Source organism: Anoplolepis gracilipes, chromosome 7 (genome assembly GCF_047496725.1).
Source record: "Anoplolepis gracilipes chromosome 7, ASM4749672v1, whole genome shotgun sequence".
Taxonomy (NCBI): domain Eukaryota; kingdom Metazoa; phylum Arthropoda; class Insecta; order Hymenoptera; family Formicidae; genus Anoplolepis; species Anoplolepis gracilipes.
Window position 1 is genome coordinate 13144775 of NC_132976.1, and position 13024 is coordinate 13157798.

The 13024-nt window shown below is 33.4% G+C and overlaps 1 protein-coding gene across 1 annotated transcript in view; it reads right to left on the reverse strand.

The window, feature by feature from the left end:
• LOC140668128 (uncharacterized) overlaps positions 1 to 13024 on the reverse strand; it is a 165270-nt gene extending 152246 nt beyond the window's left edge. The window contains exons 1-2 of the mRNA XM_072896799.1: positions 12891 to 13024; positions 12464 to 12670 (exon numbers count right to left, since the gene is read on the reverse strand). Coding sequence (XP_072752900.1) covers positions 12464 to 12553 — 90 coding nt within the window. The 5' untranslated portion in view covers positions 12554 to 12670; positions 12891 to 13024. The remainder of the gene's footprint in view (positions 1 to 12463; positions 12671 to 12890) is intronic.

Sequence of the window (13024 nt, forward strand, 5' to 3'; positions counted from 1 at the left end):
GTTGTCTCATCTTTCATTTCTTTCACTATTCTTATAAATCAATATATTTTTAAATCAATACTCAATAATCCTCTCGTGCCTGCTACTCTGTTTCTACTACTTGGTGTTGTAATCGATCCTGTAGATCCTGTTGATCCTAACCTATCTTTCGTCGATGTCGACACTTCTTCATGTCTTCTTCCCTATCGCTTTCAATTGTAAATTTCTCAAATGGACCTTGACACGGCACTAATTCACGGTTTTTGTCATAAACTTTATGTTTATTCACACATTTTGGATAATAACAAATTTTATTACATGACTTTTATTACATTATCTGGTTATTTTATTGTCTTCTTACATGCCGAATATCGATATTCATCATATTCAAAGTTTATATCGATAGATATCGACCGAAAACGCTAATTAGCGTAAACGATCAGTTATCTTTATGTCCACTTCCACATGTCAGCACTTTTATGTCCACCATTAATGTCTACCTGTCGAGGCTTCGATATTTCAGACAGAAAAACGCAGCTTTTGCACTCACAAATTATACGGTGCACATCCCAGGTAGATAACCCGGCTCATGGTTAATCACGGTCTATGCAACTACGATTTTAATAACTTTCGATCACTTTCCCTGTTTATTTAACCACTTAAAAATTAGCACTTTTATGAAGCGATGTTTCACTTATTTAGAGAGACAAAGAGAGAAAGAGAGAGAGAGAGAGAAAGAGAGAGAGAGAGAGAGAGAGAGATGTGAGTACTTTCTTCAAAATAATTATTTGCTTATACATTTACATACATATTTGTCTCTGCATATTCGTCATATTATATTATGTTAAAGATAATGGAGTAGACACCTGAAATCACTTGGAAGATATTCGTGATATAACTTTATTGAATCACAGATTCGTTCAATCACGCGTGAGCGAGCACGGCCAAAACAAAACAGAGCTCAACGGATGTACAGTGATTATTTCTTGACGAAAGAACATAGATGGCCAAACTTGTTGTAGCGCATTAAGCTCTCGCACACGGAGCATGCAATTTCTCTAGGCTCGTTACCGCTCACGAATTACGAACACATAATTGCGGAAAACGATAGATCAATTCTCAACATATTACATTAATTTTTTGATAAATGTTTACATTAACAAACACCTCGTTAATGACCTTGACATATGTTATAGAATATACATTCCTAACAAGGAAAGAATTGAAAGTATCCATCTGTAATTTTAATGAGCTTTGAATATGTTGTAGCCTAGGACAAAACAGGAGACAAGATATTTCTTTATGCCCTCATGGCCATTAAGAGGGTAAAACATTGTTAAAAAATTTATTTTTATATTTCTGAGCGAATATTGTCGAAACAGTAAAAGAAAAAGTTTTAAACAAAAGTTTTATGTTTTTCAATGTATTTTATAACGATGCAACAGATTTTTCGAGAATGTTATGTTTTTCGAAGTTCTCTCTCCTCTCAACTTTTGAAAATTTTAAAATTTGTTTTATATAACAAAACTTATAACATATTTAATAACAAATTCAAATATATATAATAAAATTGTATTTTGAAAACGCATTTTTCAGAAATAAGTTAGAAATACCTTTATATCCTCGTCCTTCTACCCCAACCGTATCCGCCTCATGGCACTTGCTACTTATAACGACAGTTTTTTCTTCGCAAGTATGAATTATCAGTAAATAATTTATGTATAAAAATTTTCATATTATTTATTTATTTATTATACTAATTATATTATTATATATTATATAGCAATAAATATATAAATTAATATATGAATATATAAATATATAAATTACATATATGAGAAAAATGTTTTATATTGTATATTAAAAAGAGAGCTAACCGAACAAAGAATGTTTGACGAGATGCCAAGATTAATAGATACAATGATTCGGTGCTATCAATAAACAGATGCGCTTACACAACTGCGAAATAAGATGATATGTGCAATATAGTTTTATTTATAACCACGTGCAGCGGAATACGCATTACTATAAACGCATCGAATCCAAGCGACAGTACACGATTTCTTTCTGTCAGCACCTGTTATAATATTAAAAAAGAAAAATACATAAGTAGAGGAAAAAGAAATATGATGATAAATTGTTAATTTTCATAAAATAATAAAAACAGATAAATTGATGCTCAATTCATTACAGGCTTTTGATAATAAATAATCTCTTGTATAATTTCAATCTGCCAACTAAAGTAGATAATATAATAAAAAATTTGTTTTAGAAATTTTTTATTATATTATCTACTTTAGTTGGCAGTTGTTTTAGAAATGTCCTTATATGTAATTTTTTTGGTGTTTATTAATAAGGAATTAATATTTTTCACATTATAAGACTTTTATAAAAAAAATAATAAATATGATAATGATGAGATGACAAAAATCATGTGAACAAAAAATGTATGCATTTATACATACAAATTATATTTTCTTGCATTGTTAATATGATTGTAAATAATTAATTATTGTGTGATACTCCTCAAGTGTGTAAGTAAATCTTATCGTATGCTGTTGACTCTTTTACCATAAGTTACTGATTTTTTAATTCATTATCAAATAAAATGTAAATTATAAACTAAAGTATAATTATATATAATTATGTATAATAATATTATACATACTACGCACAACAATTAGAGGAATACTTGAATTTTCTTGAAAAATAGACAAAATTCAACCAGCTGTAACTTCGTTAAAAATGAACGAAATTTAAATTAAAAAAAAGAGTTTTAAAGCTTGAAATCTTCATTTTTGAAAGCTCACCATTATTTTTATGTTTCTGTGAGTTTGGTAATTTTTACGTGTAGAAAACTAGCTGCTGGACAAAATGCGAAATTTTTTTCTCATGTTTGTGGGCCTGTCACGTGTCTAAAAAAAAATCTATGAAAATTTTAATGTTTTTAATGTGAAAGCTTAAAGTTTTCTCTACAAAATTATTTTCTTAAAATTTATCTACGATTGTTTTTACTTAGTTACCGTTGATTAAATGAAAAATGAGCATTTTGACTTCGATCACTCATAACTCCGTTAAAAATCATCGTATCACAATGAGTAAAAAAGATTCTTAAAGCCGCAACTTTACTCCATCAAATGGTATAATTGTCAAATTTTTTTAACAAACATGTAAACATACAAATGAATAAAAATAATGTAAAAATTATCGATTTTTCCTTTTTTCATTCTGACTCAAAAAAGAGTTGTGTGAAACAACAAAAATTGGTTCTTCAAATTTTTTTATACTTTAAAGTATAAAAAACTAAACTTGACAAAAAATTGTCGAATAACTATAAGATTTTTTTCATGGTGGCCACTACATTTTTACATATAGTCTAGAAATCAATCCTGGAGGGGGAGGGGGGAGGGAGAAGCCTATACCATTACAGAACTACCATGAAAAGCTCGAAACGGTTAAATTCATGTAATTATGATTTTTTTTAGTAAGAAATATAATCTCTCATGTCACTTTCAATATTTTGTAAGATATCTATAATATTGTATATAACTGTAAAGAAGATATTCATGTTCTTTATTTCTTCTTGTATTAATAAATTTAGTGTTATATTTGCTAATATTGTATTTATGCGTTTATAGATTTACATATGTTACAAACGTTCTGTAAAACGTTCTTTATGTTACAAACTGCGTGCGTCGATCATGCGTAGTGATATAGAGATTATGATTTCAATTTTTTACTTATATTGTTCCGTTATAGAAAAAAATATATTTCGGAATATATTTTCTAGTTAACCTTTAGGACGGGAAGCCAATATTTTGGCTTTGAACTATTTTCACTTTAAATATTTTACATAAGGGTAATTCAAATTCAAATTTTATTTAAAAACTTAAGTTTTCACAGGTTACATCTGTTAATGATATACTCATATATATTTTAGTGAATATGTATTTTTTGGCTATTTCTCATTCGAAACTAAGATAAAAGATGAACTCTTTGATAATTATAATTTTATAATGGTTCTGTGGAATTTTTTTATTTTTGTTACCGTACCGGACGAGAAGCCAATAATTGGCTCTATAAGAGTCGCTTATTTTTCATAGTATAACAATATAATTGTAGAGTGCGGGATTTAAATAGAAATATTGTCTGTTCTAAATGTTAAATTTGTAGAAATGTATATTTATAATATGAAATATAACGGCGTAGAATGCGAGGATCAGCTATTCGTCACGACCAGTGTTTTGTTTTCTTTTTTGTTTTGACTGCGCTGATCGAGACGAGGATACTGGCGAGGAGTCTCGAGAAAGTCGTGTAACGATAAACACGTAACGATTATCAGCGAGCGAATTTTGACGACGATTTGTCTCCGAACTTTCAGTTGTGTTCTGTACTAACTATTCTCATTTTAAATAAAGTTTTTACGTTAATTACCCGAGTGTTCTTCGTTAATTTGAATTTAAATTACTAGACATATATACATTTTAAAATCCTACAAAATCTGGGAACTCAGCCGGGATTCGACGGAAACATTTCGGGCGATGAGTGGAAAAAGATGGTTTTTAAGTGTTGTTACGAGACAGTACAGGAACAAGTGATAAAGAAGAAAACGCTGATTTCGTGTAGAGCGAAAGTTCTCGAGTTATAAGTGAACGACGACGTGCAAGAGGACGACGATTTTTGCTATATCGAAGTCGAACGTTCAAGAATTTTCGAAAAACCGTTAAATGTATATACGTGTATCAGTATATGTGCCATGAGGTCGAAAGTTGTAAATATACGCAGAATACATGTGAAAGGTGAGACGGGAGACATTGAATACAAAGATGTTAGATAAATAAGAAAAAGACGTTGAATTTAATTTTCGAGACCGACATTTGTATGAGGTGTAAGTGACTGTGCATACGACGTTGAAGGATAGACAAACGACGCATCAAGACGACGAAATAAGGAAAAGGAAGGACAATGTCCAACCCAATGATGAAGGACCCGAGCTTGTTTACAGTGGCTAAGCTTAAGGAGATCTTGAGACAAAAGGATTTGAGTACCACGGGACATAAACATGAGTTAATAACTAGACTTCATAATGCTGATCCAAATGATGCGTGGCTTGATGAAGCAGTAAATGGAAACGACGAGCGCGCAACTGGTTCGACATCACTGTTGATTGACGATGAGCAGCAGGGTGATCGTGTAATGTCTGGTAATGAAGGCGACGGTGGTGATTCTTCTCAGAATGTGTATGGCGAAGGATTTCTCGTGGTGGCGAGAGACAGGAAGTGATGCATCAGCAAAAAATGGAGATATATCGCCGTGAAAAGGAATTAGCCGAAAGAGAGCTCACATTGCCAGGGTGTGAAATCGAGCTCTTACGGCAAATGCAGAGCAATTATATATTGAGTGGATAGGCGGTTGTACCCGTAGCGATGGATCGCGACCAATTGGGGGTAACGGCGACGCCTTCTTCTGTATTGCCGGCGAAGGTCAACATAACCGCCGTAGCCGATCTGTTAAGTTATTTCAATGGTGATTCTGATATTTTCGAGACGTGGGAAAAAGAAGTGAAATTCCTCAGAGCTACGTACAAGTTGAGCGACGATCTCACTAAGATTTTGATAGATATGAGGCTTAAAGGTCAAGCGATGGAATGGTTTCATTCTAAACCAGAGTATATCGGCATGAAATCTTCTTGACGAGCTTCTTGACGAACTGCGAGATATGTTTTATTATCGACCTAATAAGATCGCGCTGAGACATAGATTTGAGGAGCGAATGTGGAAGAAAAACGAAACATTTCATGAGTACGTACACGAAAAGATGATTATGGCAAATCGCATCGTCATAGAAGACGACGAAATTTTGGGCTATATAATCGATGGAATACCGGACCAGAATCTTCGTGACTTGGCCCGAGTCAGAGAATTTGTGACAAAAGATGAGATGCTGCAGGAGTTCAACGAGATCACGCTGCGTGACAGAGGCTGCCTGACTATAACGACCAGCTCGAGAAGCGACGAGAGGAGGGACGGTATAAAGCGCAGGAACGACAAATACATCAAGGACGATGTGAACGCGAAAAGCGACGAGAAGAGTGCGAGCGAGAGGAAAGAGCGTAATAAAACGTTGTTTCAATTGTGGCATAAAGAATTATGTAAGTTTAGCGTGTTCGACGAAAACGCAAGGTCAAAAGTGTTTTGCGTATAATAAGTACGGTCATATCGCGCATAGTTGCCCGACAAAAGTAAACACGACGACGACAAATAGTTGCGCAATAGATTACTCGAAACGACGAAAGCAAACGAAAGACGTGCTAATTAATGGCGTTCCGGTTAATGTGATACCGGATACCATCGATTCCGGAAGGGATGTTACAATAATGCGAGCGAACGAGTTTATAAGAATTGGCGCGCCGTGACTCGAAAATACTGTAACACCGTTTCGTGGTGTAGGTACCAAGGAAAACGCGAGACTGGGATACTTCTGGGCAAAGCTTACGGTTGACGGAAATTCGTTTAGAATTGTTGTTAATGTTGTTACGGACGATCTTTTACGAAGTAAGTTGTAAATTGGACGAGATTTTCTTAACACAATCGAATTAAACATAAAGCGTGGAGAAACTGAAATCAAACCGTTGATTGATAATGACGGTACTTTTGCTGAAATATGTCAAATCGAAGTAGGCTGTGATCGCGAAGTTGATGTAGACTTGTCACACATGCAAAGCGATGCCCATAAGCAAGCGGTACGGGGTCTCGTGGATCAGTATAAGCTTGAACAAACGCGAGAAGTTAATTTAAAGCGGCTTATTTTAACAGACGATGAGCCGATTTATCAAAAGGCGAGAAGGCTGTCGTCATGCAAGAGGAGTGAGGTCAATGCGCAAATAGATGAGTGGTTGAAGGGTGAAATTATTCAACCATCTGACTCTGACATGTAGTCTGAACTGTACACGAGTCCGGTCGTTCTGGTAAAAAAAGGGACGGTACGAACCGACTTTGCGTTCATTTTCGTTTGCTAAATAAAAAAATTGAGAAAGACCGATATCCTCTCCCACTTATTGAAGATCAGTTGGATGCGTTGCAAAATGCAAGGATATCAACAGTACGTTGGATCTCAAAAACGGCTTTTTTCACGTGCAGAAGGATGAATCAAGTAGAAAATATACTGCGTTCATAGTTCCCGATGGGCATTATGAATTTTTCAGAGTACCTTTCGGTCTCTGTAATTCACCCGCGATTTTTCAGAAATTTATTAATATTGTGTTTAAAGATCTTATTCGCGAAAGAATAGTGCTAGCTTATATAGACAACTTGATAGTGCCCTCGGTGGATTGTGAGGCCGGTTTGAAAAACCTTGAGCTTGTATGTATAGACACGACCAATAAGAACGGTTTAGTTATCAATTGGAAGAAATGTAATTTATTGCAAACGAAAGTCGAGTATTTAGGTCATATAATTGAAAAAGGGCGTATTAGACCTTCAAAGCGTAAAACAAATGCTGTAAAAAATTTTCCAACTCCCACTACTATCCGACAGGTGCAATTGTTTTTGGGTTTGACAGGATTTTCGCAAATTTCCGGGATATTCAATGATTGCACGACCATTGACGAATTTACTGAAGGCTAAAGCGAAGTTCAGATTCGATGCGCGTGAAGGAGTCTTTCGAAAGATTGAAACTGATATTAATTAATGTGCCGGTGTTAAATTTGTACAGGGCAGGCGCGGAGACTGAGCTACATACCGATGCATCGATGCATAGTTACGGCGCCATACTTTTACAGCGTAGCAGTAACGATGGTGCAATGCACCCAATATATATTACGCGAGCGGCAAGACGATGCCTGCCGAAGAGAAATACACTAGTTACGAGCTTAAGGTTCTTGCCATAATAAAGTCATTAAAAAGGTTTAGAGTGTATTTGTTAGGTATAGCTTTTAAAATCATTACAGATTGTCGTGCGTTCGCGTTAACTATGTATAAAAAAGATTTATGCGTGCGCGTGGCAAGATGGGCGCTCTTGCTGAAGGAGTTCGATTACGAGATAGAACATCGGCCGAGAAAGAGTATGGCTCATGTCGACGCTTTGAACAGGAACCTGTTATTTGCATGCCAGATAATTGACGAGAGCGATGACGATGTAACAGTCCGACTCAGGAAAGCTCAGAATGACGGCGAGGAGATAAGGAAAATCGTTCAACAAGCAGAAAATCAGAGAAGCGGCTACATCATTCGAGGTGATCTATTCAAAGAAGTTGACGACAATTATCGCTTGGTGATGCCAAAGGCGATGCATTCACAGATTATTAGACGAGCTCACGAAAGAGGATATTTTTCAGCGGCAAAAACCGAAACAATTATAAAGCGAGACTACTATATTCGGAATCTGCGTCAGAAAAGTGAAAAAATTGTCCAAAATTGCATCGATTATATACTGTACTGTATACTGGCTGAAAGGAAACAAAGAAAATAAGAAGGTTTTCTTTCGGTCATTGGAAAGGGTGAGATCCCGCTCGACACGTACCACATTGATCACCTGGGTCCGCTAGCATCAACGAGGAAAAATTATAAACACATATTTGTAGTGGTGGAAGGTTTTAGCAAATTCACGTGGCTATATTCAACGAAGTCGACGAGCGCAGCCGAGGTCATTGATCGTCTCAAAAAGCAAACCACTATATTCGATAATCCAAGGAGAATTATCTCGGATCAAGGTACTGCATTTACCTCAGGCGAGTTTCAAGGATATTGCAAATGCGAGGGTATCTAGCACTGACGACAACAGGAGTTCCTAGGGCAAATGGATAGGTGGAACCGAACGCTCATACCGCTCTTGACAAAATTGACCGCTCCGAAACCTGAAGAGTGATTCAAGTATTTGGATGTCGTTCAGTTGTATCTGAACACTACGATGCACCGAAGTATTGCAACTACGCCGTTCCATCTATTACTTGGTACTCACGCACGCCTACGCAATGACAATAATATTCGCCAGTTACTAGAGAATGAATGGATAGTTTTCTTCCAAGAAGATCGAGATGAGTTAAGAATCCATGCGAAAGAAAATATCGCCAAAATACAGGAAAAGAATTGCCGTGTATATAACAAGGCATGTAAAAAAGCACGACTATATCGTGAGGGCGACTTAATCGTTTAAACGTACGTAACATGCTCCTGGTTTAAAGTTCGCATCAAAATATCTTAGACCTTACCGAATCGCGAAAGTCTTACGCAACAATCGCTATTTGGTTCACAAAGTTGGAGAGCACGAAAGACCACAACAAACATCGACTGTAGCTGATTTCATGAAATTATGTTGTTAGCGAAGACAGCGATATCGAGTTAGACGATGCTGAGGAGGATAAACCAGAAGAATAAAAATCGATTGTTGGAGCCGAGCTCGTAAAGATGGAAAAAGACATACGAGGTCATATGTCAGTACAAGACGGCCGAGTGTAGAGTGCGGGATTTAGAGGGAAATATTGTCTGTTCTAAATGTAAAATTTGTAGAAATGTATATTTATAATATGAAATATAATGGCGTAGAGTGCGAGGATCAGCTGTTCGTCACGACCGGTGTTTTTTCTTTTTTGTTTTGACTGCGCTGATCGAGACGAGAATACTGGCAAGGAGTCTCGAGAAAATCGTGTAGCGATAAACACGTAACGATTATCAGCGGACGAATTTTGACGACGATTTGTCTCCGAACTTTCAGTTGTGTTCTGTACTAACTATTCTCATTTTAAATAAAGCTTTTACGTTAATATTACCTGAGTGTTCTCCGTTAATTTGAATCTAAATTACTAGACATATATACATCTTAAAATCCTACATAATAAAGATATAAAAATTCTTACTTCAAATTACAAAACTTTATGAAAAAATATGCCCGTCCTGTAAAGGTTAAATCAAGTGACTCTTCTTTTCCATTCTATAAGTTGCCTTACATAATTCTCATAATTTCTTTGTAAGTTATTTATCTATTTCTCTTCTTGTCGTCTTTATTTAGTTTTGCTCCGTCTTTTGAATTTTAATTATTTCAAAATCCTGAATGCCCCTGTATAAAAGTAGATACATCTGGTTGTTCATTTCCTTTTATGTTTCCTAGCCATCAACTAGGTGACACATCTCAATGCTAGATTTGATTTAAAAGTTATATTCTTGAATTTCTTATTACTCTTGATAACGTGAAAAAGAAAATTTTTATATTTGTATTGACAATGTCTAATTTTTTAATCTTTTGTATGTTCAATCATCTCATTTCTTATTTGATATTGTTACAGATTGGTTTTATTTATTTTTGATATATTATTGACGTCTGTATTAAAACTTCGTTGAAGATGATAAAAAAAAAACGACCGAACGTACGTTCATTATACATTTGAATTTGAACATTTTGCGAATTAAAATAAAATTTATCCACTTGCGATGTTAGTTTTTATTTACCATTGTAATTTTTTAATTAGTAATTATATTCTGTAAAACCTTGTCTACGATATTTATATTGTTTTAATGTTTGATTCCAGTTTCTAATATAAATATTTGATTTTATGGAGTTTAGTTTTAAATATTTTTTAAATAATTTGTAGTTTTAGAATTTAGTTTTAAATATTTTCTTAAATAATTTATAATTAATTTTGGTTTTTCTTTTAATTTTTCCTTTAGTTTTGTTTTATTGTAAATGATACATTGAGAAAAAAATTGGTTAATTTTACACAATTTTATTGATTATCATTTTAGTTAAAATATTTAAGTATTTAATTTATATACATATATGTACTCACGCACGCACGCACGCACTCACACAAAAGAGATGTAAATCCGATCGGCAACCTCTACGTGATACACCTTAGGTAATGCTAATGCTGGCGATACTGACAATTTCAAGCCTTAACTCGAAAAGTACTTAATGAAAAAATATTTTATTATAGTGTTTTGGAAAGCTCTCGAAGTAAGCTATAAGAAAATACAATGAAAAATGGAGGGCTCCATTTAAGAAATTAAAGGTGACCTTTATATGACCTTCAACAATTATTCAAGGTCAAATTAATGGCACCATTTTATCTCCCCCTAGAAACCATATAACTTTAATCTGAAACATTTTTTTGAATTTTTAATTATTTTTCGAAATATTTGCCTGGGGCGATTAAAATGAAACACCCTGTACATATATAAGTAAGACTTTAGTGAATCTGAAAAAATAAAATCTTAATTTTACATCATAAAATTAGAAAAAATGACAAACTATACGATTATCATATTATCACTCCTTTTTCCTACTCATTAGATAATAATATTTTTTAAAGCATAGATTTTGTATTGCTTTATGCAAAATAAGTTTCCTTATTTAATGGATATAAAATATCTTATATCTTTAAAAAAGTTGTTGAAATTTGGACGTCTATAAATTTTTTGAACTCAAAATCATTTGAGAATTATATTAATTTAAGTTACCATTACTACGTTACCAATACTACAAAAAAAAATAAATTACACAATAAAACAATATTGATGATCTTAAAATCTTAAACAAATTTTTTTTAAGAAAATACATTTTATCAATTATAATAAATCCTATCAATTATAGTAAATGTCTTTTTAAAGTGAATAATTTCGTTTTCAAAAATTTTGTCCTACTTTTAAAAACAATGAAGATGCTTCAAGTGCTAAAGATAAATTAAGAATTGTTATGTCTCAAAAGTTTATTATGAATTGGTAAATATTCAATTCTTATTGTTAGATATAAGATAAAAAATTTAAATATCTTTCAAAGTTTTTATTTTTTAAACAGAGTTTATACTTATTCATACATACATATATATTTTTATACGACCAGAAAAATTGATTTAGTGCAAATTACACTTCATGATTTTATTTTAGAAAAAATGCAATTGTATTTTTTATGTAATATTGTATTCAAGAAAAAAATGAGATCATAAAAGGATATAAAACATTATTACCCTATTTAATTTTTTCATACTATTTTTTTCTATTGTCAATCATTTTTGAAGATATAAATAAATTATAAAAAATAACTGTGGAACATTTTATGTGATGTGTGTGTGTCTATATATATTAAATGATTTTTGTGTGTTTACAGAAATATATATATATTTCTGTAAACATACAAAAATCATTTAACATCTACCAATTTTTCAAATGAGATAGTTATACCTTTTTAAAAATAAAGTCAGTGCAATTTACACAAATTAATTTTTAAATGTACGTACAAAATCATTAACTTTAAAATTAAAAGCTTTGAAAAAAATTAAATATTTTTATCCTTTATTTAAAAATATATTGAATCATTCATCAAATTTTGAAGGAGACGCGATGAAAATGTGTTTATAATATGTACATTCGTATTGGATAAATTTATATTTAAATATGCTCTTAGATAACAAGCCCGCTTATGGATAACAATATAGATTTATATAAATATATGTTTGACAATAAATGCTTATGTTGCGTGATACTTAGCGACTCACCGAGTAGAATGAGACTTCATCATATAGAACTACCCAGCCGCGGGCATCGCGACGACCACCGAAAGACAAGCACGTGGTATACGGGATCATGATGGCTCCCAAGAGAAAAAAAAAAAGAGAGAGAAAGAGAAAATGAAAAAGAGGAAGGGCGGAAAGGTAAAGAAAAGAGGAAAAGAGAAAGAGAATAGCAGCTGCTTCAGTCTATTGCTGCAGATGAGAACGTAACGTTACACTTTTTTAATTTAGTTTCAACAATAACAACAATGACAAAAATGACAGCGGTGGCAAAAGCGGCAATGCTGTCAATTATTGATGACGACAATCACGATGATATTCACGATAAACAGCAATCGCGCTAAATCGGATTCTAGTTAAACTGTTTACAAAAGAAAAATGAAGATAAATTGCAATGCCGGTGACAACAAACCATCACGAGACTTCAGCGCAACCAGAGAATCGCAATCGTGTGGCCACGATGTACACTATTATTATACGGCGCGCAAACGCGTCCGGAGATCAATGAAAATAGCCGAAGACGCGCGACGAATGCGGTGCAACGCA